This window comes from Heteronotia binoei, chromosome 12 (assembly GCF_032191835.1).
Source record: "Heteronotia binoei isolate CCM8104 ecotype False Entrance Well chromosome 12, APGP_CSIRO_Hbin_v1, whole genome shotgun sequence".
Taxonomy (NCBI): domain Eukaryota; kingdom Metazoa; phylum Chordata; class Lepidosauria; order Squamata; family Gekkonidae; genus Heteronotia; species Heteronotia binoei.
Window position 1 is genome coordinate 78,481,676 of NC_083234.1, and position 27,819 is coordinate 78,509,494.

At 46.8% G+C, this 27,819-nt stretch overlaps 1 protein-coding gene across 1 annotated transcript in view; it reads left to right on the plus strand.

Moving 5' to 3' along the window:
- The first annotated feature begins 282 nt into the window (after positions 1-282).
- The window catches only part of LAMC3 (laminin subunit gamma 3), a 109,371-nt gene continuing 81,834 nt past the window's right edge, over positions 283-27,819 (plus strand). The window contains exons 1-2 of the mRNA XM_060251396.1: positions 283-671; positions 25,320-25,624. Of these exons, the coding sequence (XP_060107379.1) occupies positions 299-671; positions 25,320-25,624 (678 nt within the window). The 5' untranslated portion in view covers positions 283-298. The remainder of the gene's footprint in view (positions 672-25,319; positions 25,625-27,819) is intronic.

The following is a 27,819-nucleotide window of genomic DNA, read 5'->3' on the forward strand; positions in this document are numbered from 1 at the left end:
CTTGAGCGAGGTGTTTGGCTTTACGAGGTTCCTTCCCCTCCGTCTCTCCCCCCAGGAGCAGAAGCCAAGCTAGCTGTTTAAAATGGGCTTCCGGAGGCCTGTGCTGAAAGCTGAGTCTGAACCTTGACAAGTAATAAGGCAGGCATTGCCCATCGCTCTCCACAAGATGGAACTGGAGAGAAAAGATCAGCTGTGGCTTCTGCACTCCACTGGAGAAGGAGGAGGGGGGAGACCTACGAGTGTCTCCAGAGGCTGGGACTCTGGCAGAAGCCCTCCAAAGGATCCTTGGAGACTGATCATGGCTGAGGTCCTCCGCCTCCTCTCCATCCTCTTCTTGGAGCTGCAGCTGGCCTCGGGAGCCATGGATTCCTGCTACAACCCTCAGGGGCTTGCTCACCGCTGCATGCCCATCTTTGAGAATGCAGCGTTTGGGAAGCCAGTAGAGGTGTCGAACACATGCGGCACCCCGCTGGAGGATTATTGTCTCCAGATGGGCACCCGGGACTCCAGCAAGTTGTGCCACCGCTGCGATGCTGGCGACCCTTCGCTCCACCACAATGCCACACACCTGACAGACTTCCACAGCCAGGAGGAGCCCACCTGGTGGCAGAGTCAGTCGATGGCCTTTGGAGTCCAGCACCCCAGCTCCGTCAACATCACCCTCCATCTGGGTAAGTCTGGGCAGCTGCATTTGGGCTGGCTTCAGCGGTTCCATCTCTGGGGTGGTCGTGAGGAGTACTAATCTCTTATTTTGACAATTGGGAGGAAATCCTAAGGGTAGAGTAACAAAGCCGGCTTCCTTCCAAGGCAAAAAGTGCCAGAGGTTTCAAATGCCTTTTCTAATAAACTGTTTATTTTCCACAGTACAGGTTGAGTTGGTGGGAAATAAGTGGGCAGTGCTAGTTTCTCTGTGAAAGGAGCACAGCTTCTCCATGTTTTAAAAGTGACTTCTGCCGGTCAGAAATCTCTTGGCACCCTTTGCTCCAGCTCACCTCTCTGCTGCTCAGGACTCAGGTGGCGAAGTTTACTGAACATGCCGCTCAGACGGGGTGTGTGTGATGCACACTCCAGTAGGTGAGAGATAAATGCCCCAAATGAGCATCTGAAGAAGAGAGAGAGAGAGCAACCAGTTGGGGTTCCCAGACCCCCCAGTCCAGATGGGGTTTTCCCCAATTTTTGGAGCTTCAGCCCACCACTGTCCAGCTGACCAGCAGGGAAAGTCCCACCCCAAACAGCCTCCTTGTGTGGCAACATTGCTGATGCGATGACATCACGTGGAAGTGATGTCATCACATGGGGGGGTGTCACGCAGCAGTGCTCTAGCATTTGGGGCAAAACTCTCTTTTACCCAAAACACTAGAGCAGGGGTGGCCAACGGTAGCTCTCCAGATGTTTTTTTGCCTACAACTCCCATCAGCCCCAGCCAGGCTGGGGCTGATGGGAGTTGTAGGCAAAAAACATCTGGAGAGCTACCGTTGGCCACCCCTGCACTAGAGTGATGCTGCCTGGTGGTGGCACTTCAGTGTGATGTCATCATGTCACAACATCACCCCACCTGCTGGGCCTGGAAGTAGGGGGTGGTTGTGGTTGAATCTATTTGTGGTTGATTGTTTACCACAGTATTTGTGGGGTTCTGATCCAAGCTCTGGATGACCCAGGCTAGTTTAATCTCATCAGATTTTAAGAAGCTAAGCAGAGTCAGCCCTAGCTAGTCCTTGAATGGGAGACCACCAAGAAAGTCCAGGGTCACCACCCAGAGGCAGGCCGTGGGAAAACCGCCTCCAAATGTCTTGGCTTCAACTTGATGACAGTTTCCACCATCAGCTCTGAGGGCTGCTGGGAAATCTCTGAGGGTCTGCTTTGCCTGTCCCTGGACAAAGGGGGAGGGTCAAATTTAAAAGACTTTTGGGAAAGAGTGTGGTTTGAGATTTCATGAGATGGGCAGGATGGAGGGTGTTTTGGTTCATTGCAACCAGGACACTTTTTGAGCAGAAACCCACAGGAACACAGTTCTGGCTGCTTGGGCATCAGGGGGTGTGGTCTAATATATAGATGAGTTCCTGCTGGGCTTTTTCTACCAAAAAAAAGCCCTGTGTGAAACAATGGTGACATTAGAGGTATGGGCTAATATGCAAATGAGTTCCTGCTGGGCTTTTTCTACAAAGAAAGGCTTGATTGCAACACCTCAAAAGCTGGCTCTTTGCTAGATTGTGGTTCAATTGCAAAGAAGCAGTATAAATGTAATATTCTGTTGTGTAGCTGTTATTTATAGATTATATCTAGAGAAAAAAAATACCAGCAAAGGCTCATGTACACCAAATTGTATTTACTCTCAGAAATCCTCCTTTATAAATGTTGATGCCGGATGTTTGTTTTCTGAATATATATACCTGAATGACTGAATATTTGCCAAATAAGTGATATTTATATTTGACATCTGAGGATACTGGCTTTCAATATTTGCATGCTGGTTGGCATAGAATTGGTTTTAGTATTGATATTTATCATCTGCCGGCATTTGAAGAAAACATGTAGGGGGGGTCTTCAGTGCCTGACAATATCTGAGCGGAATGAGCAAATGTTCTACATTTTATTTATTTTTATATTTTATATACATTATTCATGTAAGACATATAATTTATCTACATTGTCAAGAAATGGGGGACCCAGTTTTTAATTTTTTTGTCAATCGTCTTGATCTCCCATTTCTTGAGACTGTAGATGTTTCAAAAAATATTTGTATTGCATGCGTATTGTACAACATTTAATCTTATCGTTAAACCTAGAATGTATTGACTGCAACTAGATTTTCCATGGGTGATAGGGTTGCCAATCCCCAGGTGGGGGCAGGGGATCCCCCGGTTTGGAGGCCCTCCCCCCGCTTCAGGGTCATCAGAAAGCCGGGGGAGGGGAAGGAAATGACTGCTGGGAACTCTATTATTCCCTATGGAGATTTATTCCCATAGAAAATCATGGAGAATTGATCCGCGAGTATCTGGGGCGGCTGTTTTTTGGGGTAGAGGCACCAAATTTTCAGTATAGCATCTAGTGCCTCTCCCCAAAATACCCCCAAAGTTTCAAAAAGATTGGACTAGGGGGCCCAATTCTATGAGCCCCAAAAGAAGGTGCCCCTATCCTTCATTATTTCTATGGAAGGAAGGCTTTGAAAAGGTCCCTTTCAATGTGATGGCCAGAACTCCCTTTGGAGTTCAATTATGCTTGTCTCAGCCTTGATCTTGGCTCCACCCCTAACATATCCTGGCTCCACCCCCAAAGTCTGCTGGCTCCACCCCCAAAGCCCCCAGATATTTCTTGAATTGGACTTGGCAACCCTAATGGGTGAAAAAAGGAAGAGAGGCCCATGTTAGGCTTGCCAACCCCCCCGCCCTGGCGGGGGACTCCAGAATTTATAGCCTCCTCCCCCGGTCTCCAAAAGTCCAGAAGCGGGGGGGGGGGGGGGGGGGAGGGGGGGAACTTCATGTCACTCTCCGGAGAGAGCCTGCCTGATTCCCTGCACCCACCGAAGGCTCAGCACTGGAGTCCAGTCCTCACCCAGGCATGCTAAGCAAGAGCCGAAAAAGAAGGGAAGGGAGGGTGTGTGTGTGTGTGTCCTGTCCTGTTAGTAAAGAAGATTTGTAGAGGTGGTTGGTGTGTAAATAAACATTCCTTCCAGGCACAGAGAGAGGGAGATCTAGCAAACATTTTCTCGTCACACAAACCTGCTCTGTGCCTTCACTGCAGAACAGAAAGGCATGAGGTGCTCTTGATGAGATTTTGAATGATGCATGAACTGATAAACTGCCTTGCCCTCAACCTGTCAGCAGCAACTTCTGCAGAACTTTGCATTAGAATACTTATTGAGAACTTTTGGGGTTGTTTTGCCTTTAAGAAGAAAAGCCTCTCTTCCAGAACAGGAAGTGCAGGCAAGGAGTAGTCTTCTGATGCTGTTTTGCTCTGCGACTAAGGTGCTTTCTAAAGCTTGATTTTAAATGATTTAAGGTATCCGTTTAGAGTGCTTAAGTTTTCGTTTTATGTGCTTCTCAGCCGGGCTGGGCTAAGCGCAGTCCCAGCCTTGTGTTCTTGTGGAGACTGTTTATTTTTTCATTGTCTTATCTGATTTATTGCCTCCTCTGCTTTTATTGCCTTTGGCTACCCCATGTTCAGCTTAACTTTGGTATATGCTGGCCCGGGTGTCTGGAACATTCTGAAGAAATTTGTCTTAATTTTTAAAACCTTGCTAAAACTTTGAACCAAGTGGCACCTTTAAGACCAACAAAGTTTAATTCAAGGTATATTTTTTCATATGCAAGCATATTTATTCAACTGATTTGCAGTTTACAGAAGTCATTTTCACTTGAGAAAATGGGTGTTAAAACTAACCTATTTTTATTTGCTAGCATTGTTTTGCTGAGTTAATTATCCTGCTCTCCTTCCCCCCCCTTAAGATATAGCAGGTTTTTTATCACAACAAACACACCAAACAAACCAATCCTATAACGACTGGGGGGAGGGATTTTCCAGGTAAAGATCAGATAGTTTGACAGGAATTGTATTTTTTGTGAAAAGGAAGCAATATAGTTTATTGCATTATGAATATGTTGGTTCTAGATGACTTTTAAACATATTTTTGAGCAATGTTTCCTCTAAGCTGAGTTAGTGTGAGCTAGTTCAGTTTTTAGTCTCCAGCTCACACATTTTGGTCTTAGCTCAGGAAAAATGGCCCCACATGAAACTAATTTATGCAGGAGCTCATGACTTCAATGCCAATAGCTCACAAAGTAGATTTTTTGCTCACATGACCCCACAGTTTAGAGGGAACATTGCTTCTGAGTCTCAGGTGTTCTAAATGCAGTACTGCAGATATTGTTTTGATATTGTGTTCTTTTCTAATCCCACTAAATGAAAAGATGAATAACTGATACTTGAAAGTATTTCCTGGAATTATGGCATATCTCCAGATTACAAAGTCAATTTCTGCTGGAGAAAATGGATGCTTTGGAGGGTGGACTTTGGGAGCATTGTAATCCACTGAGTTCCGTGTCCTCCCCAGGCTCCACCTCCAAGTCTCCAGGAATACCCCAACCTGGAGCTGGCAACCCTACTCCTGCCTCTGGTCAGTGACAGGTCCTGGCAACCCTAGAGCTATTCTATTACATGATGGTAACCAGAGCTGCTTATTAGGATTTTTGGTAGGGGTGATATATGCAAACCTCCACTCCCAATTGCTAGACATAGAGGAGGACATAATATGCTCTAGTGTGCATATAAGAATTTTCTCTGGTGTGAATTATCTTAAGCTTCCAAATTGCCAAGCATAAAGAGCTACAAATTCTTTTTTGTGGCAAAGAGAATGCAACTGAGAAATACCTGACCACAGAATTACCAGAGGTATGATAGAGCTACTTAGGCTTGTAATTGTGTTTGACCTGAGAAGACAGCAGTAACTAAGTCTTACTAGGTTGGGAATGGCCTCCACTGTTTAAGAGGGAAGCCCATATCTGTTTTGAATTAAGTGACATTATTTAGCAAGCTTTCATCCAAATTTGTCAATTAGAATCTTATCATTTGAATTGAGTCTAGCACTAAAGTCTCTCCCCCCCCCCCCCTTTAGAATCAGGTGTGCTGGAGTATCTAATAAAAGTTCTTCAATAAAAAATTCAGATTAATTACAGCACCTTGCTATATCTGATCATTTTTGCTGGGGAGGGATATATACATTTAGTATTAGAAGAGACCCCATTTTGAAGTGTAGGAGGATAGCCATTGCCCATGGGTTTGAATTTTTTAGATGGACACATTCAATTTAAGTGATGTAGAAATTAGGATTCCTAAACCCCCATGAAGGGTTTTAGAGGTGGGGTTTGATGCAGTGTGCTGGAAGTGATATAGAGGAGTGAAGTTCAGGAAGTGACATCACTTGACCTTTGACTTGGAAGTGATGTCACTTCCTTGCTCCTGGCTCCACCCCCAAAGTCTCCTGGCTCCACCCCCAAAGTCCCCAGATATTTCTTAAATTGGACTTGGCAACCCTAGCCCATGTTGACTACAAAACCCTCTATGCTGGGAGCTGTGGGATCTGCATGCAAAACCTTGGTGTGACAGGGGCTGTAATAATGAGGGGAGATGGGCATGACTGAATGAGGAAGCTGGCTGAATCCAACCCAATGTAGAGGTTAAATCTCACACAGTAATTTCTATTAACAGAAGAGGTTTCCAGTTGGAATGGGACTTTTTCACCTCCTACCTCCTGCTTAGAAAATTGATTCTTGAAAGTGTAAGAGGGAAGCGTTGTATGAGAGTGGAAGGAAAATTGTAATGATTGAACAAGCTGTGGCTTAGAGAAAGCTTACAGTGAAACAGGGAAGTAGGCCGCTTTTGCCTGTCGCTTTGGGGTTTTGTGGGTGCTGTCATGTGGTGAACTGGTTCCACTTACGTCCATCCTTTGTGAATTCATGATGTTTATTATGGACTGAATTTTCACACCTCTTTGGGATTGTTGTTTTTTGTTTCATCCAATTTACACCCCGGCTGCCCTGCGAAAGCAGGCTCAGGGCAGCTTACATACTCGTGTCAATAGATTCGCTACTGTTGTATTCCGCCATTGATTTATTAAAAACCTGTAATTTAGCACCATAACTGTTAATTGGAATGTCGATTTAAATGATGGTTTTATAATGTAGTATTTATTGAATTATATGATTTTATTGTATTGTATTGTATTGTATTGAATTAATACGTTGTGAGCCGCCCTGAGCCTGCTTCGGCGGGGAGGGCGGGATATAAATAAAAAGTATTATTATTATTATTAATACATGGGACATAAAACCACATTTAAGATAACATAAAAACATAAAAACCAAACCGTGTCAAGTGCTGTAATGATCTTCGACACAAGTCACATTGATTATATAAATGAAGACACTTGAGACATTTCATAGCTGAAATATTTATTGAGTTGTGCATCTTTAAGTGTTCATTTTGCTTCAGGAGTCTGCTGCACACAGTGCTCTTTGCTTGTTCTCCAGCTCTACATCCCGTGAGGCTCTTTTTTTGGTTGCCTAACTTCCAGGTGGGGCCTGGAAATCTCCCATAATTACAGGAGATAATCTCCAGACTGCAGGGGTCACTTCCCCTGTAAAAAAACAAACAAACTGTAGAGGACAGGCTCTCTGGTATCCCTCCACCCCCCTCCCCAAGCTCCTCACCCAAATGTCCAAGAATTTCCCAACCCAGATTTGGCAGCTTCCCTCATGCTGTAGCCCAAAATTTCATAGAATCATAGAGTTGGAAGGGACCTCTAGGGTCATCTAGTCCAACCCCCCGCACAATGCAGGAAACTCACAAACACCTCCCCCTTAATTCACAGGATCTTCATTGCTGTCAGATGGCCATCTAGCCTCTGTTTAAAAACCTCCAAGGAAGGAGAGCCCACCACCACCTCCCAAGGAGGAAGCCTCTTCCACTGAGGAACCGCTCTAACGGTCAGAAAGTTCTTCCTAATGTTGAGCCAGAAACTCTTTTGATTTAATTTCAACCCATTGGTTTTGGTCCTGCCTTCTGGGGCCACAGAAAACAATTCCACCCCATCCTGTATAGGACAGCCCTTCAAGTACTTGAAGATGGTGATCATATCACCTCTCAGCCGCCTCCTCTCCAGGCTAAACATCCCCAGCAACTTCAGCCTTTCCTCATAGGACTTGGTCTCCTTTGGGAACTTAACAGAACAGCATGAGGGGAAAACTGAAGGTCTGCTCAAGAAGGGGAACAGTTAGATTTGAGTCCAGCAACAAGACTTTCAGGGGACACAAGCAGTTGAGAGTCAAAGCCAGGCCCATAGCCATAAGGGAGGTCCTCTGGGCACTGCCCCCGACTTCCAGGGTTGCAGCCTGCTCCTTCCTTCCTTCCTTCCTTCCTTCCTTCCTTCCTTCCTTCCTTCCTTCCTTCCTTCCTTCCTTCCTTCCTTCGTGAATTTCGGTTTCTCCACTCGGCCTTCAGTCTTCTCATTTAGCATGCTGGATGCTTTTATAACAATAGACAATGAGTGGAATAAATTAGCCATCCTGGTATTCCTGTGGAATACTCACATATGGTCTGCCAAACAGGGAGGGAGTCTGGTTGCCCCCTTCTTCCCTAAAGGACAGAACACAGGAGCAGACCCAGTTGAGTCCAACAGCTTGATTTCCTCTGCTGGCAAAAATCCCAGTTGCTAAGATTTTTTCCGGATTTCTCTTACCTTGTATGAACAGATTCCTGTTGCAACGGTTAAATTGGACCTTGTCGTGGTCTGAGTTTGCAGCATCTTCAAAGTGGGATTTGTTTCCCCTGCACATTAGAAAAGATCCTGGCACCTGGCCAGCCCTAAGCGACTTTATTATTTTTTGCATCCTGCTGCCCTCGCAATCATTGCCTCCGAGGGATTATGAGATAACCTCCAGTGGGCACTCAACAAATAACCGGCAATTGTGCTAGCTTCCCCAGCTGCTCCAAAGTTGGAATGCTCTCTCTCTCTCTCGCGCGCGCGTGGGCCATGCTTCTGGGGCCTCCACGGCTGCTCCTCACCCCCAGTAGGTCCATCTGGCCAAGACGTCTGAGAGGAGAATAGAAGGTTCAAGTGATGGCCATCAAGTCCCAAAGGAGAAAAGGGTCCTTCAGGCCAAGAGAAGTTGGAATGTCGTTTTCAGAGAGAGGTCACCTCTTTCCCAGCCCCCCTGTGAATATGGCGACATCTGTTCCCAATTGACAGGAAGTTTTGACTGGGCTTCCTGCCTAGGATGAAAGGCGGCGTGGAGAGAGTGGAGCCTGCCTCATCCCAGATTCCGACACTTCTCTCACACCAGGCTTCATTCCGCTGACATTGTCCTGTGTCTCAAGAGAAGGACGGAGTGCCAGCGCATCCCTTCAGCCAGCCTCTCTGAAAGCCTTTAGCCAAGACATCCAAGGGCAGCAATGTCTTTCTGGCATTTCAGGGAATGAGGTGAAAGCAAAACGTGGCAGTTGTTTTTGCTCCTTTGAAAATGTTATGAGGCCATGTCTACTCTATAGGTTTAACTCAGTTTTATGCCATGTGGCCAGCCTCTCAATGTCCACAGGGTGCTAGCCTATAAGAACATTTACTCACCCATCTAAAATTATGTTACTGTGGCCCAAACCAATTTTCCTGGTCAAGGTTCCTAGTCCCTTGGAGGGAACGTTGATCTGTCACAGGTAGGGTTGCCACTTCTGGGTTGGGAAATACCTGGAGATTTTAGGGGTGGAGTCTGGAAATGGTGGAGCTTGGGGAGGTACTTCAGCAGGGCCCCCAGTACCAAAGCAGCCAGGGGAACTGATCTCTCTCTCGGCTTGGCTTCGCGAACGAAGATTTAAGAAGGGTGCAATAGTCCACGTCTGCTGCAGGCTCGCTGGTGGCTGACAAGACCAATGCGGGACAGGCAGGTCCGGCCACAGTGGCTGCAGGGAAAAGTCTGATTTAGGGTTGGTGCTGTAGCAGTGCGATTCTTCCTCAATCTCCTTTTGTCCTCAAGACCAGCTATGCGTGCGTTCTCAAAAGAAGAGACAGCCTGGTGGATGGTGTGCCTCCATGCTTTGCGATCTGAGGCTAGGTCAGACCACTGGTGATGGTTGATGCGACAGGTGCCAAGGGATTTCTTCAAGGAGTCCTTGTACCTCTTCTTTGGTGCCCCTCTATTTCGATGGCCGGTGGAGAGTTCGCCATACAGGGCAATCTTGGGAAGGCGGTGGTTTTCCATCCTAGAAATATGCCCTGCCCAGCGCAGCTGCGTCTTCAACAGCAGTGCCTCGATGCTGGTAACCTCCGCCCGCTTGAGAACTTCAGTGTTGGTCACAAAGTCACTCCAGTGGATGTTGAGGATGGTGCGAAGGCAGCGCTGATGAAAGCGCTCAAGAAGTCGCAGGTGATGACGGTATAAAACCCACGATTCAGAGCCGTAGATGAGGGTTGTCATCACAACCGCTTTGTAAACATTGATCTTTGTGCCTTTTTTCAGATGCTTGTTGCTCCACACTCTTTTGTGCAGTCGGCCAAAGGCACGGTTTGCCTTTGCCAGCCTGTTGTCGATCTCCTTGTCGATCTTAGCATCTGAGGAGATGATGCACCCCAGGTAGCTGAACTGCTGGACTGTCTTCAGAACTGATTCACCCACAGTGATGCAGGGAGGGTGATAATCTTCCTGGGGTGCAGGCTGGTGGAGAACTTCTGTCTTCTTCAGACTAACTTCTAGGCCGAATAGCTTGGCAGCCTCTGCAAAGCAGGACGTCATATGCTGCAGAGCTGATACCGAGTGGGAGACGAGTGCAGCATCATCAGCAAACAGTAGCTCTCGGATGAGTTTTTCCATTGTCTTGGAGTGGGCCTTTAGTCGCCTCAGGTTGAACAGGCTGCCATCGGTGCGATAGCGGATGTAGACACCATCGTCATCATCTAGATCTACTGCGGCTACCGCAGTAGCCGCAGTGGAACTGATCTAGACCAGTTGGAATAGAGGGAGATTTCCAGGTCCCACCTGGAGGCTGGCAAGCCCAGGACAATGAGCAAACTAGCCTTTCATAGTTTCTTTTGTCTCATCAGGAGAGTGCTGGGAGTTGAAGCAAGTTTGTCAAGGGCTCTGAGAATTCTGAGAAAAACAGTTCCCTGGATTCCTTAGAGAGAAGAATTTAATGATAAACTAGCTAAGGCTTGTTGTGTAGGTATGCCCTTAGCCAGTGACTTCTGTATGGTATTGAAGGGTGCCATGGGGCCTACCAATGTGTTTCTTACCTAAAGGAAAGGAAAGGTCCCCTGTGCAAGCACCAGTCATTTCCGACTCTGGGGTGATGCTGCTTTCACGTTTTCACGGCAGACTTTTAACGGGGTGGTTTGCCATTGCCTTCCCCAGTCATCTACACTTCCCCCCCAGAAAGCTGGCTACTCATTTGACCGACCTCGGAAAGATGGAAGGCTGAGTCAGCCTCCAGCCGGCTACCTGAAAACCCAGCTTCCACCGGGGATCGAACTCAGCTTTAACACTCTGCGCCACGGGGCTCTTGCTTCTTACCTAAAACATGCTCTCATAAAGCAGGGAGTCAACCCTTGCTTTCATCCACCACGATGGAGCACCTTTGCGTCTGCCCAAAGCTGTCATTCAGAAACAGACACCTGTTAGGAGAGGTTGCTGAACTGCAACTGATAATGAAGTCAAGACAAGGCATCCTCCTGGACTGAATCAAGACCTCATTTTCCTCCCTCATTGCCAATGATGGTTTCTCCACGCCTACCACCCCTCTGTGTATCACACCTAATCTAATCCTGTGCATTTGGGGGGGAGGTATTTCCTGCATTGTGCAGGCAGTTGGAATAGATGAACCTGGAGGTCCCTTCCAACTCTATGAGTCTATGATTCTAGCCATGTCTGCTATTGCCATTAACCTATTGTCATGCAGCATCTGACATCACTACAATTGAATTATAAGAACAGATGTACTGAAATTCTAGCTGCATCTGAAGAAGTAAGCAGTGAGTCATGAAAGCTCATTGTGCACACTTTGTGCATGGCAGAAGTTCCTGAAAAGGCCCATCGATCCCCCACCCCTGGCAACCATACCTCTGCCTGTTCTCAAAATTCCAGTACTGCCCACTGGCTCAAGAAGGTTGCGGGCCCCTGTCATAAGCCAAGAGGCTCAAAGCAATTTTGTCTGTCCTTTTCTACCTCTCTGCCATCAGGGGGATCAATGAGCCTTTCCAGGAGCTTCCGCCGTGCACAAAGCACACACGGTGCAATGAAATCACCTGGAAGTGATGTCATTGCTCTGGCAACGCTCTAGCTTTTGAGCAAACCTCTATGGTTTGAGCCCAATTTTACCATAAAGTTTTGCACAAAAACTAGAGCATCACTGCACAATGTCACAGCACAAGGACAGCACTTCCATGTGGCATACTTGTGCTGCGTTTGGGGGCATTTGCAGGTGGCAGTTGTGCTAGCAACATCAAAAAAATAATAAATGAAATAAATAACTTTCCAAGTGGCAGAGAGCTTTGCACAGAACAACAAATAACTGCAAATCATTATGATTGACAGGTTGGACCTAGTATACCCAAGGCAAGAGAAACTATGGATCTTGGTGGGTATGCTATGACATTTGCATACTGGAAGCCGTAGGGTGGCCAGTCTGATGATCACGCCAGTGGGGGAGGGACTTTCTGGGAGTGGGGGTGCTGTGACATGCTGACATCATGCAGAAGGTTTCATATTGGTGACATTGCATGGTGATGCTCTGATTTTTGGGCAAAACTATGGTAAAATCACCCTCAAAACCTCATGCTGATGTAACCTCTGTGTGATGTCATCACATCGCATTTGAGGGTGGTTTCCCACTGGCGGGCAGAACCCCCACCCAACTGGGGAATGGCATCCCGAGGAAGTTGTATTGGGACACTACACAAGGAAGTCAGAACTAAGGATCTCAGTGCATGTTACAGATTATATACCTTATCTGGGACCATTACAGTGTCCCACTCAAATTCAAGTCTCTAAAAGCGCACCTTGGCAAAATCGACTCGTTCTCACATAAAGGTTTGACACCAACGTTATGTGATTACTTTGTCTCCGCAGTGAGATAGTGAAGACCCTGAGAGGCAGTCTGTGCTGGCTCAGAGTGTGGGGTGCAGCATTCTTGTTTCTGTTACAGAATAGACAGTCAACTACAGCAAGCCAGCATAACAAAACACTAATTCATGGCAAAGGTTATTACATGGCAAGGGTAATTGACAGGGATTCCCTCGGATTACAGCTGATCCCTAGGTAACAGAGACCAGTTCCCCTGGAAAAATGGCCACTTTGGAAGACAGGCTGTATGGCATTATACCCACTGAAGTTCCTTCCTTCTCTGTCTTCCTCAGACTCTACCACCCCCCAAATGTCCAGGTCTCTGTGGAGCTTGCAGCCCTTCCTCAGCCAGGCCTGTTCCCTCCTTTGGCTGGAGCTGAACAGATGGCACGAGGGCTCCTTGCTTGATCCCCTTAGGCAGAGTTGCCAATTCCATCTTAGGAAATTCCTGGAGATTTGGGGGCGGGGCCTAGGGAGGGCAGGGTTTGGGGGTGGGGCCTAGGGAGGGCAGGGTTTGAGGAGGGGAGGGACCTGCCAAAGCAGCCATTTTCCTCCAGATGAATGGGTCACTGTCGTCTGGAGATCGTTTGTGGATGCTCGCAGCCCTACCTTTAGGTTCAGTTCCAAGTTGGAAGCCCTGCCAGACAGTTTCAAGACTCTCTCCAGCTGTGCTTCCAATTAGGGGTGTGCAAAAAAAAAATTTGGGAAAAAATCGAATTCGGAAATATATGGGGCCAAAACATTCGGAATACCATATATTTTCAATTACTGGTACTCGGAATAGCCGTATATACGGTAGATGTGCGGCTATTTCCAAATATACGGCCCCGTTATACCCTATGGCCATTGAAATCAATGGCAAAATAGCATATATTGGAAGCCGCCTGGAGGGGAGGGGGTTTGAGGGAGAGCCCCCAAATTTTCAGGGGTCCTGCAGGGGACTCTCCCCTACAAAACCCCCAAGTCCCAAAAAGTTTGGGCCAGGGGGTCCAATTCCTGGGGCACCCAAAGCCAAACCTAACTTCACACCACAAAATCTCTACCAAATGCACTACATCCATCTATCTACTCTATGAGCCATGCTGGCCTGGAACCAATATAAACCCAGTTGCCAACGTCACTGCCACACAAAACACAACCTGATCAAGGTCTGATCTGCAGACCTGGCTGCAGCAAACCCAGATGCCAGCTCTCTAGCCCTGCCTCAAACAACATGGGGAGAGCTGGCCAAGCACAACAAGCCTGCTGGTTCTGGGTCTCTCACCCAGGTGCCAGCTTCCCTGCCACAGAACACACAATCTGCAGATGCCAGCTCTCCAGCCCTGCCCCAAACAACACAGGGAGAGCTGGCCAACCACAACAAGCCTGCTGGTTCTGGGTCTCTCACCCAGGTGCCAGCTTCCCTGCCACAGAACACACAATCTGCAGATGCCAGCTCTCCAGCCCTGCCCCAAACAACACAGGGAGAGCTGGCCAACCATAACAAGCCTGCTGGTTCTGGGTCTCTCACCCAGGTGCCAGCTTCCCTGCCACAGAACACACAATCTACAGATGCCAGCTCTCCAGCCCTGCCTCTCACTAAAGTAAGATATGGATAAATTGGCAACCCCCCACCCCAGGCCCCCACCCCCAGGCAGAACCCTCTAACCCTAACCCCAAATAAACTACCCAGTACTCACCCACCCAAATCTGGATAAGGGACTCTGAGTCTTAAAAAGTCCTTTTACTAAATAAAATAAAAACAAGAACCCCAAGACTGTCTTACCTTAGATGTCTTCTCTTCTCCAGGCAGGTCAGGCAAGGCTGAGAGAGAGCAGCAGCAGCTGAGGCCAAGGGCCAGCGCAGCACAATCTAATGGAATGGAGTCCAGCCAGGCAGACGCCTTAAAAAGGTTCTCTGGCCCTACACAGAGCAGTTTCAAAAAATACCACTGCTCTGTGATTGGCCAGAGAACACTGTTTACTTGGATACTCAAGTAAACAAAAGAACAGCAATGTTGCTGATGGCTGGGGGATTAGCACAGCCATCAGCTACACAACAGCCATACAAAGCATGCATTTGCAATGCATTTTGCAAATGCATGCTTTGGATTAGCTGCTTGGGCTCCTCTCCCCCTGCCCCTCCCTCCCTGATCCCAGGGAGGCTATGGGAGAGGCAGGAAAAGGCTTCCAAAGGCGGGAAAGGAGGCAAGCAGCTCCCTTAAGGCTGCAGAAGCGCCTTTCCCACCTTTTCCATGGACTTCCGTATACTTCCGAATATCTCTTAGGAAGTATACAAGGAGCCGTATATGGCTCCCATATAATGGCCTCAAAATGGATTCAGAAGTATAAGGCGCCGTATACTTCCAAATCAGGGGTGATTTGAGGGTTTCTTTGATTCGGCCGAACCGAATGCACACCCCTACTTCCAATCTCTCTTCTAGCGTGAGATGGGAAATGGCCTATGGATGTCTTGTAGGATGTAGTGTCTGTCTTTCCTGCTCATCCAACAGCACAGATGTTAACACTGACCCTTCAGTAGCTTTGGATAACTCAAAACACACACGTGCGCGCGGCAACCCCCACCATGGGCTCTTGGGCTCAGAGCTTCATCACAGACATTATTCATGTGGCTGCAATTCTTGTGGTGTTTCCCCACCCCCGCCTGCCAAGTACCAGAATAATTATTCCAACATCTTGGATTCATCATAGTCTCAAACAACTCTCTCCAGTGAGGTTTGTCATTGTTAATTTTGCCACAGAGGCACTTGTAAGATGTACTAAGGCCAGATTGCCTGGCCCTGGAACAGGAGGAGTATTTTTCCTCTAATGGCCGTAGAAGACTTGGTCAAACTTTGCTTCCACCCATTGCCACCCCCAGTGACCTGCAGTGAATTTGTGTCCTAGATTTCAGGACTGTTTCTGGGCAAGATGCACTGTTGTTGAGTTTGTTTGAAGGTTGGCTTCAACAATGCTCTGTCCTTTCCCACTTGCAGCCTCTCCCTTTCCCACTTGCAGCCTCTCCCTTTCCCACTTGCAGCCTCTCCCTTGTGGTTGGAACTGTCTCCTAGAACACCTGCCTGCTGGGCTCTCTCTCACCTCCTTCAAAGCCTTCCTCAAAGCCCACCTTTCCCACAGAATGGCCCCTTTCCCCTACCCCTAAGCCCAAGTACATGGATGCAACTGAAATGAATGCTGATACTCCCATTTTATCTGTCCTTCCTATTGCCTTCCGTATGCCAGAGTGTGGCTGGTAAGCTCTTTGGTGCAGACTTTTACAGTCTGCAAAACAGGGGTCCCCAAAATGGTGCACATCGATGCCTTTCATGGTGCCTGCAAACCGTTTTTAGAAAGTGGGAGGGGGTCAGGTAGAGTTTTTGCCCAGCAAGGCCTCTGATTGCCCACTGGAGGGTTGATTGACTGTGCAGATTGTAAAAACATGGCTTTGGCAACAGCCTAGGGGTGCCAGTCTCCAGTTGGGTGTTTACAGTTGTCTCTTGTCATGCCTGGAGCAGGGCATTTTGGATTTGCATTCCCCATGCTGCAGTCCTTTGTTTTGACTAATCCCCAGTTGGGGGCAGGGGATCCCCCGGTTTGGAGGCCCTCTCTCTGCTTATGGTTATCAGAAAGTGGGGTGTGCAGGGGGGGAATGTCTGCTGGGCACTCCATTATACCCCATGGAGACCGATAGGGTATAATGGAGAATTTATCTATGGGTATCTAGGGTTTTGGGGGGCTGTTTTTTGAGGTAGAGGCACCAAATATTCAGCAAAACATCCAGTGCTTCTCCTCAAAACACCTCCCAAGTTTCACAACGATTGGACCAGGGGATCCAATTCTATGAGCCCCCAAAGAAAGTGCTCCTATCCTCCATTATTTCCAATGAAATGAAGGCATTTAAAAAGCATGTGGTCCCTCTGAATGTGATGGCCAGAACTCCTTTGGAGTTCAATCATGCTCGTCACAACCTTACTCCTGGCTCCACCCCTACAGTCTCCTGGCTCCACCCCCAAAGTCCCCAAATATTTCTTGAGTCGGACCTGGCAGCCCTATGAGGACAGGCTATAGAGGACAAACAGATTTAAGGACAGTTTCTATCCAAGTGCTGTGGTTAGGCTAAATGCAGGGTTATGAAGGATTATCTGTTTTAGATATATTTAAATGGTTTAAATGGTTTTATGAATGTTTATCTGTTTTAGATGTATTTAAATGGTTTTAATGGTTTAAATGGTTTTAGATGTATTTAAATGGTATGAATATGAATATGTGTGTTTGATGTGTTGGTGTGTTTTGTGGAAGAGCACCTCATTTCGTTGCTCTCTTTTTGTTGAGAACAATGACAATAAATTTATCTATCTATCTATCTATCTATCTATCTATCTGTCTGTCTGTCTGTCTGTCTGTCTGTCTGTCTGTCTGTCTGTCTGTCTGTCTGTCTGTCTGTCTGTCTGTCTGTCTGTCTGTCTGTCTGTCTGTCTGTCTGTCTATCTATCTATCTATCTATCTATCTATCTATCTATCTATCTATCTAGAGGACAGCCCAAAATTGCATTTGCCTTTTTAGCCACCGCATCACACTGTTGACTCATGTTCCACTAAGACCCCCTAGATCCTTTTCGCACATACTACTGCTTAGACAAGTCTCCCCAAACTTATAACCATGCATTGGATTTTTCCTACCTAAATGCAGAACTTTACATTTATCCTTGTTAAAATTCATTTTATTGATTTTAGCCCAGTTTTCCAGCCTGTCAAGGTCATCCTGTATCCTGTTTCTGTCTTCTTCTGTGTTTGCAACCCCTCCCAATTTAGTATCATCTGCAAATTTAATAAGCATTCCCTCTATTCCTTCATCCAAATCACTGATAAAAATGTGGAACAAAACAGGTCCCAGGACAGATCCTTGAGGCACTCTACTTGTCACTCCTCTCCAAGAGGATGAGGAACCATTCACAAGCACTCTTTGGGTGCGATCTGTCAACCAGTTACAGAGCCACCTAACGGTAACAGGATCCAAACCACATTTTACCAACTTGTCAACAAGAATAGTATGTGGAACCTTATCAAAAGCCTTACTGAAATCAAGATAAACAACATCTACAGCATTCCCCTGATCAAGCATGATAGTTATTTTCCAAAAAAAAAAGAGATCAGGTTAGTCTGACATGACTCGTTCTTGAGAAAACCATGCTGGCTCTTAGTAATCACATCCATTCTTTCTTTCTAAATGTTTCAGGACTGACTGTTTGATAATTTGTTCTAAAACTTTTCCAGGTATAGATGTCAAGCTGACGGGTCGGTAGTTACCCGGATCCTCTTTTTTCCCCTTCTTGAAGATGGGGACAACATTCACCCACCTCCAATCTTCCGGCACCTCTCCTGTTCTCCAAGAATTCTCAAAAATAATAGCCAGAGACTCAGAAATTACATCCGCAAGCTCTTTTAGAACCCTTGGATGCAGTTCATCTGGCCCTGAGGACTTAGTTTCATTTAAAGAAACTAGGTGTTTATGTACTACCCCTATGCTGATCCTGGGTTGGAACTTCATACCTTTCTTATAAGTTCTGTTTTTGCCATGTTGAGCACTGTTTCCCTCAGAAGAGAAGACTGAGGAAAAGTAGGAATTGAGCAGTGCCACCCTCTCTTCATTACCTGTTACAGTTTCACTTTCTTGCCCTCGCAATGGGCCTATCATATCCTTGCTCTTTTTCTTACTCTGAAAAGAACCCTTTTTTGTTGTTTTTAGCATCTTTGGCCAGCCTAAGCTCATACTGAGCTTTAGCTTTCCGAACTTTTTCTCTACAAGCACTGGTGATTTGTTTACATTCATTCTTGGTGATAAGGCCTCCTTCCAATTCCTAAAGGAGTCTTTTTTATTTCTCAAGTCTTTAGAGAGCTGTTTATGGAGCCACTTTGGCTTCTTTAGGCTTTTTCCATTTTTTCTTCTCATAGAAATCGTCTGACTACGTATAGCTTTTCCCTTCCCTAAGACTGTAAATTCCAAAATCACATGGTCACTACTGCCCAGGGTGCCCACTATTTCCACTTCTTCAATCAATTCTTCCTTGTTGGTGAGAATCAAATCCAAGATAGCAGATCCCCTTGTTTCCTTCTTCACTTTCTGGAAAAGGAAGTTGTCAGCAAGACAAGTCAGGAATCTATTTGACTTTTCATTTTTAGCAGAATTGGACTTCCAACAGATGTCTGGGTAACTGAAATCTCCCATGATCACTGTATCCCTTCTCTTGGAGAACTTTGCAATCTGCTGTAGAAGTATCTCATACAAGTCCTCTGACTGACTTGGAGGTCTATAGCAGGCCCCCACAATAATATCACTGTTATTTCTTACTCCTTTTATTTTTACTCAGAGACTCTCAACTGAGCTGTCACGCTCAGATTCATATACTCTGTGCATTAGTGTAGAGACATCGGAATCCACGTTTTATGCATCCCAAGGGTTTGGTTTCCGTACAAGCCTGCAAGTTAACATTACCTAGCATATGCACCACTCTTTGCAAATCTTTAATATTCTTATCCCCAGTTTCTGGCATCCTATGAGGCTTTGAATTATTGTCTCACCCCCCCCCCATACAATTTAGTTTAAAGTCCTCCTTATTAGGCTAGCAAGGCTGTTACCAAACACCCTTTTCCCTACCGCCGTAAGGTGTAAACCATCTCCCAATAGAAGACCACCATCTTGAAAGGGTCCAGAAATCCGAATCTTTCCTGACAACACCATCAACGTAGCCAGTAGTTTATTTGAAGTATTCTTCTTTCTCATCCTAAGCCACGGCCTTCAACAGAAAGCACTGATGAGAACACAACCTGTGCACCTAGGTCCTTCACCTTCTGACCAAGAGCCACGTAGTCCTTTCTAATACGTTCAGAGCTGTAACGTGCAGTATCGTTCATTCCCACGTGGATCAGCACAAAAGGATAGTAATCCATGGGCTTGATAAGTCTTCCAATCCTTTCTGTCACGTGCTGGATGCGTGCACCCAGCAGACAGCAGACCTCTCGGGATGACAAGTCCGGTCGGCACACTTTGGGCTCCACCCCTCTGAGCAAGGAGTCTCCAATCATCACTACCTTCCTCTTCCTATATTGGGGAGCAGAAGCTCCAGGCTTCTTATCCACAGGATCCTGAGAAACTTTCTTCAAGCTTCATGGCGGCTGGGGAAGTAGCCCTTGTTCCAATGGCTCAGAATCAGTTACTGTGGGGAGATCCTGGAACCTATTGCTGAGCAGCAGGGGCTCAGAACATCTCCTGATTTTCTTTCTCCTTTGGGTTGGGTCCTCTTCTAATTGCTGAGATACCATTTCCTCTCTCTCCTCTTGTCCTTTCAAGAGCGCCTCATATATTTTGTCAAGGAAAGCCTCATCTTCCTTTATACACTGCAATGTGGACAATTGTGCCTCCAGTTCCTGTATCTTTTCCTCCAGCAGGGCCACTAACTTACATTTGCTTCAAGTGTAATTTGTGCTACTCTCAGGTAGAAATACAAACATCCCACAGTCTTTACACATCACTGCCTCTGCTCCCTCACCAGCCATACTGCTGCAATCCATTTCAAAATTTTCTTTTATCTTCACTTCTCTTTAAATCTCACTACCAACTGCCACTTGAAACTACTTTTGAGTAACTACCCACCTTTCCACAGAACCCCCAGGCCAAGAGCCCTTCGGCTCCTGCCTCTGGCAAGGATGAGCCTTGCAAATTAAAGGCTCAAGCCCCACCCACCTCTGACTCAACAGCCAGAGCAACAGCAGAGGGTGGGGCCAGCCATTACCCCCAGGCAAACAAGCTCTCCTCACTCAGCAACAGCTACACAAAAGACACACAAAAGCAATCAGAAACCCCTCTCCAGCAGGCACCAAGCACAGCAACCCTAGGTAATGCTCCCCAGCAGTTTTAGAAAAGCAAATCAAGTCTCACTCACCTTACCAGCAGCTCTGTTCTAGATCCAAGCACCTTCTTCTACTGCAGCTGAGACACTTCTGCCTCTGGCAAGGATGGCACATCTGGCAGCAATGTGCATTGTGCAGAGGGTTGGACTAGATGACTGTGGAGATTCCTTCCAACTCTATGATTCTATGGCTGGGATGCGGCAATCATCTTCAAATGTAGTGGCAGATAAGATGCCCTGACTGACAGATGACCAGTCCTGACTTCTAACTTCCATGGCAATTTGCATCCATGGCAAGGAAGCATATTGAATGCACCCTGAAGCCCTTTCCCTGTTCAGACAAAGCAAAGTGAGACAATAAAGGGGAAGGGAGGGGGATTGGCTGGTACTTGAAATAAATTTGTTGGAACACTGTAGAATCTGGAATGTGCTGTGGTTCTTCAGCAGGTGAGTGGCTGCAAATGGGGTTTCTGAGTCTTCAGAAGTATGTGTGGACACGGAAACTTATACAGCGGTTTCTCAGCAGAAAAGGCTTCCTTGGGAGGTAGTGGGCTCTCCTTCCTTGGAGGTTTTTAAATGGCTAGATGGCCATCTGACAGCAATGCTGACTCTGTGAACTCAGGGGGGGCAGTATTTGAGAAGTTCCTGCATTGTGCAGGGGGTTGGATTAGATGATCCTTGGGTTCTTTTCCAACTCTATGATTCTATGACCCAGAATTAAACTTTGTTGGTCCCAAAGGTGCCACTGGATTCAAACTTTGGTCTGTTGCTTCAGACCAACATGACTACCCACCTGAATCTATCTTGTTTAGGAAAGTTTCTGTTTTAATCCCTTGGCTTCATTTTTATTGTTTGACTAGCATGGAGCAGCCACTGAGGTGCTTTCTTTGGATGAAATATGTTTGTTTATTTGTCCAGGGGGAAAGATGGAACAGAGGAAATGAGCATTTAAATTTTAGATCTAAAAGATAGCCAGGGAGAACATGCTCTGGTTTCAAGCACGTTTGATGGGCTTGCTGACACCGTCTGGGAACGGAACGAGTGGGGACATCTGTGAACAAGGGACAGTTTGGGTGTTTTCATGCAATGACTGTTTGCAAGTGGACTTCGCTGTATCCAATTGCAAAGCATGTTATTTAGTGTGTGTGAATGCACCCTTCGAGGCTCTTTTCTCCTCCTGCTTCCCCATTCATGTGGGGGAGGGAAACCTGGTTGCCTACGGTAAGCAAGGGTCACCACCACCACCACCATCGGGGGAGGGACGGTGGCTCAGTGGTAGAGCATCTGCTTGGGAAGCAGAAGGTCCCAGGTTCAATCCCTGGCATCTCCAAAAAAGGGCCAGGCAAATAGGCGTGAAAAACCTCAGCTTGAGACCCTGGAGAGCCGCTGCCAGTCTGAGAAGACAATACTGACTTTGATGGACCAAGGAGAGTCTGATTCAGTAGAAGGCAGCTTCATATGTCCATATGTCCACCAAGCTCAACTTCAAAATGTTGACTTCCATCTTCCTTTAGGTCACAAATGAGTAAAATCGTTGCACTCATGGAGATGGGGGTCAGATAGTAGAAAAATTCAGTAGGTTTCAAAACATTTTCTTCCTTGTGGCAAAGCAAAATGGCCTCTAGGCGATTAGAAATGAAGGTTTTTAAACTCAGGACTGGATGCTTTCTGGCACAGGGGACAGGGCAGACCCCCAGCTATTACAGTTGACCTTCAGATGACCATGATCAGTTCCCCTGGAGAAAATGGCTGCTTTGGAGAGTGGACTCTGTGGCATCATACCATGCTGAAGCCCTTCCCCTTCCCAAACTGTGCCCCCTCCCAAAAAAATCTCCAGGTACTTCCCAATCCAGAGCTGGAGACTCTACTGGGACCACTATCCAGCCCTTATAAGACTAAAAGAGTTATTACAGTATTCCAGTATAAAATCTTAATGAGTCAGAGAGCTCATCAGATGCGTTGGAGTGACTATCCAAAGCAGTTACATATAGTTTATCTGTATTTAGAGTTTAAGTGGAGGGGGGAAGGGAATGAAGATGAGATAAAAGGAGAAGCCAGTATAGAACACAAACCAGTCAAAGGGTACCATATTTGCACAAAATGAAGACAACCCAGAATGTAAGATGACCTCTCCCCATCAGTTACACATACAACATATCGATAGAGACAGACAGACAGACAGACAGACAGACAGACAGACAGATACTTTGTTGGCCTTAAAAGATGCCACTGGACTCAGACTTTGTTCTGCTGCATAAGACCAACATGGCAACTCACCTGAATATAACTGTAATTTGTATGGAAATAGATCAAGGTGGGTAGCTGTCTTGGCCTGTCTGTAGCAGTAGAAATAGGCTTCCCAACCCCCCCGCCCTGGCAGGGGACCCCTGAATTAGCAGCCTCCTCCTCCGCTCTCCAAAAATCAGGAAGCAGGGGGGGGGGGATGGCGCCAATTTTGGTGCCACTCTCTCAAACACAGACACTCTTTCCCTGCCTGCCTCCCTCTCAGGCTTCAGGCTCCTCCCTTCCTCCAGGTCACAAAGACTCGCCCACTGCTGGCCTGCTATTCGCTCCAGTCCGGCCTCCCTTCGCGAGGTGCATGCTGGGACTCGTAGTCCTTGCGTCCTCTCCGGCTGCTGGGTGGCGTCTCCGTAGCCGGAGAGCGGAGGCGAGGCAGCCGCCGGCATGTTTGGGCGGTCGCGCAGCTGGGGCGGCGGACACGGCAGTGCCGCCCACAACATCCGCTCCCTCAACAACCTCAAGTGAGTCTCCCGGGCAGAGGAGGCGGGAGGAAGGGAGCTCTAACATGGGTTCAGGACGGGGCACGTGGTCTTGATCTTGGTTCCACCCCTAATGTCTCCTGGCCCCACCCCAAAAGTCTCCTGGCTCCACCCTCAAAGTCCCCAGATATTTCTTGAATTGGACTTGGCAACCCTAAGTAGAAAAGAGTAACAGTCCGGTAGCACCTTAACGACTCACAGAATTTGTAGCAGCGCAGGAGCTCACATGAGTCACTGCTCAGTTCTTCAGACACCTGAAGAATCTGAAATCTCTGCAGAACTGAGCTGGGACTCACAAAAGCTCATACCCAGCCACAATTTTTGTTTATCTTTAAGGTGCTCCTGGAACTTTTTATAAATCTTGAAGGTGCTACTGGGCTCTTTTTATGACCTGCATTGGCGGGGGGGTGGGGGGCAGGGGGGGACTAACCTTTCATTTGAGTCAACACAGTTATCAGTCCATTTAGAATGGGTGAGATGAATCCAACTGTTCATAAATAGACAGGGCAGAATTAACGTAAATCCTAATTGTGGAAAATAAAGTGTGCAATTTGTTGAGCAAATTTAGTTGGGGCAGTTCTGGAAGCATATAAAGATATAGCTGAATGAATTAACATTTGTAATGTTGGTTAATTATCAGTAATGCTGAGAAATTAACACCATTTGAAAGTCAGTAAATCGTTCAAGCTAGTGGTGGGGTGGAGTGGGGTGGGGATAATATATTTATTGTTGGTTTCTGAGTCAGTCATTTTGTGTTGGATTCCCTCCCCCCACCCACCCCAAGTTCTTTCAAAGGACAATGAGGAGCTGTGGGGCACACTCCCTGGAAAGCGGTTTGCGGGATTCAGCAGCTGGACTTCACATTATTCCAGCCTGACATGGCTGCCTCCAGCGTTGTGTCAGAAAATTCTACCTGTCAGATTTTGTATCATGGAAGAGTTCTCTGTTAGTAGCATTTTACCACAAAATCTTACATTTTCTGACATGACACCAGCCATTTCAGCAGCCTCTGTGGCTGGGGAAGTCTTTACACCAGAAAGCTGTCTCCAGCCCAGGGTGACTTTCCTCAGTGTGGCTGACTCCAATTTGAGGCACAGTCCTCTGTTTTTGTCCTGTCAGGGAGAGAGTGGTTCCCTGTTACTTGTGGTGCCAGAAGGTGAAGCAGCTCAGCTTCCAGAGCCTCAACTTCTGGTACCACTCTAGACTCTTGAGCTGGCCTCATCTCACTGGTAAGCCACATGGTGGACCAGCTAGCTGTCTTGGATTAAATAAGCCCTCTCGCTAGCTGTGGAGATGCCTCCCTCCCTCCTCTTGTGCTTTGGGTAAAAATTGTGTTGCAAATGTCAGGAAGGGGCCCGGAACTGCTTTTCCAAGGAATCAATTCAACATGACTCCAGGATCTGGCATCCTGCTGCACAGCTGAAGCCAAGGTCATCGCTGTCCCATAAATGGCTCATAAAGATATGTGTGGGGAAGTGGGATAATAGTTTTTTACAGGCTTGTAATCTATGACGAATTTGTTTGGGTGAACTGTGCCGTCTTCTGGAAAACAGTAAGTTTTGCCATTTGTATGCGGGCTGGAACTTTTCTTTAAAAAATTGTCAAAACTAATTTATAGTGACCCAATAGGGTTTTCAAGGCAAGAGATATTGAGAGGTGGTTTGCTGTTGCCTGACCCCACATCATGACCCTGGTATTCCTTGGACATCTCTCATCCAAATACTAGCTAGGACCAACCCTGCTTAGCTTCTGAGATCTGATGATATCAGGCAAGCCTGGGGTATCCAGGACAAGGCCTTTAATTAATAAGTGCTTTAAATCCTTTAAGAACATAACAGAAGCCATGTTGGATCAGGCCAATGGCCCATCCAACACTCTATGTCACACAGTGGCCAATATATGTGTGTGTGTACATATATACATATACATATCTTAATTAGTTAACTTTAATCTTAATTAGTTAACTGGCCAGCTTCCTTGAGCATTCAAGTGCCAGCCCTTCTTTCATACTCTTCATGTTGGCAGATCTCTCTGAGCCTCTGTCTTCTCCTTTAGGAAAGTCCTATGAAATCACCTATGTGAGGCTGAAGTTCCACACCAGCCGCCCAGAAAGCTTTGCCATCTACAAGCGGAGTCGGCCTGAGGGACCCTGGATCCCATATCAGTATTACAGTGCCTCTTGTGAAAAGACGTATGGGAAACCAGAACGCCACTTTTTGCGGCCCGGAGAAGACGAGCAAGTGGCCTTCTGCACAGCAGAATTCAGTGACATCTCCCCACTGAACGGGGGCAATGTGGCCTTCTCCACCTTGGAAGGACGCCCAAGTGCCTACAGTTTTGACCAGAGCCCCATTCTCCAGGTACAGGTTTTGGGATGGTTGGATCCGTCCTTGGAAGGCTGTGACCCACTTGAGTGTGAACCAGGGGGCCCTCTGCTTTATGCTTTTGGAAAAGAGCCATTTCATTTTGAAATGAACCACTTGACTCAAAAGGGAAGGCAGAACTCTATGACAAATTTCCCATTTTCCTTACACCGCTCTGACACTCCTCTTCTCAGTGGGGCTTCCCTCCGATTTCACACTATCTGCCCCGGGGCTTCAACTAGCATTGGCTTTTCCACGCAGCAGACAGAAACCTCTAAAAACCAGTTTCTGTTTGCTGTGCAAAAAAGCCAACGCTAGCTGCAGCCCTGGGGCAGATAGTGTGAAATCGGAGGGAAGCCCCACTGAGAAGAGGAGTGTCAGGCTAGTGGGAAATCAGTCTATGCATTGTCCTATCTTGTGTTATTTTGTTGTCACTGTGAACCTTTTTTCCAATTTGCCTGTTTCCGTTGCTGGTGTTCCTTCCCAATTAATTTACCATTGTGTCATTTACACAGCAAAAATAATGGTAAATGTTGCGTACGCTTAATGGTGAAAAAACATTAAGCATGAGGAAATATAACAGCATGAAAATAAACCACACAGGTCTGAAAGAGCAAGGCTGGACACAGACGGGCAGCTCCATGTGCGTGGGAGGCGTCACAAATCGTGCCATCCCAAAACGGAGCAGACAAACCCTGATCAGACATTCCCATGCAAGCTGCCTGTATACTGCATGGGCCACATTCGCAGAGTTGTTGTGTGCCATCCCCTTTTGGGTTTTTTTCCCTGACATTTTTAGTGGCCATGCACTTATCTGCTCTGTGGTAGTGGTTTTTTAAAAAAAGAATACCAGTGAGCAGACTTGGGTAGACGGAGCTATGTTGGAGTTAGGTCTGCTCACCCATTCTGCAGCCCCACCATTTCGACTCAAACCCCCTCCCTTATTTGATGTAACTTCTCCTTTCTGCAACTGGAACCTTTTCAAGCGAGGTCTGCTAATTCTGTCCCATACTATTGTCCAAGGCTTTTTTTGTAGCAGGGACTCATTTGCATATTAGGCCACATCCCCTGATGTAGCCAATCCTCCTGGAGCTTACAGTAGGCCCTGTAATAAGAGCCCTATCAGCTCTTGGACAATTGGCTACATGAGAGGGGTGTGACCTAATATGCAAATGAGTTCCTGCTACAAAAAAAGCTGTGCGTATTGTCTGATGAAGTGTGCTTTTAGCACACGAAAGCTTACATTCTCAATAAAACTTAGTGTCAGCAAAGGGTTCATTGAAGTTTCAAAATGATCAGACTTGTCTTTGTTTAAAAACTAAGCTTCATTTATTGATTACAACAATGCTACTCTCTACACAGGTTCTTTGAAAGTGATAACAAGTCAAAGCAGGTATTGGCATTTATGGACACACATCAAAGCACAGGGGGGTTTAAATCACTTCTCATAATAAAGCTGCAGTTTGTCTCTGGAAGTACCCGGTTCACATAGCCCTTATCTCTTACATATGTAAACTGTGTCTTCCTCCCGCTGGCGTCCTTGCTTTAGCAGGCGCCTGGGCAGCGGCCGAGCATTTTTGCACTTCAAAGACCCCTTGAGCCTTTGGCCCCTAAATTACCTCCTCCTTCCCCCCTTCACATTCTACAATGACACTAGTGTTAGTAGGCAGAGATTTACGTGGTTAGTTAGCAGTAAAGTAAACATTTCAAACAGCATGGTTAGCTTCAGTGGAACACTGGCTGACACTTAGTTGGTCTTAAAGGTGCTATTGGACTCCAACTTTGTTCTATTGCTTCAGACCAACACAGCTGCCCACCTGAACCTATCAAACCATTTTCAGCAGAATTTCATAAAAGAAGACACTGCATCTACAATACGCAGCTAACCTCTACAAAAGCAGAAGGTCAAAAAACTTCCCAACCTTTTACAAGCCACAGCTAGTCACAACAACAGTCCTACCAGCAATATTGTTAGCCAAGCCTTGAATTCAGCAGCAGCTCACAGGAGCACAGCTCCTGAGCCTTTCTGAGGGTTCCCCCTCCTCCTCCCCACCTTCTCCATTGAATAGTAGGTGCAGCTGCATAACAATCCCTGGATGAGCTCCACCACCTGTTTTTCTACAAAACGACCCCTGTTGTTAACCTTTCCCAGCATACTCATGTAGATCCCAGCAACACCATCACTGGACCCA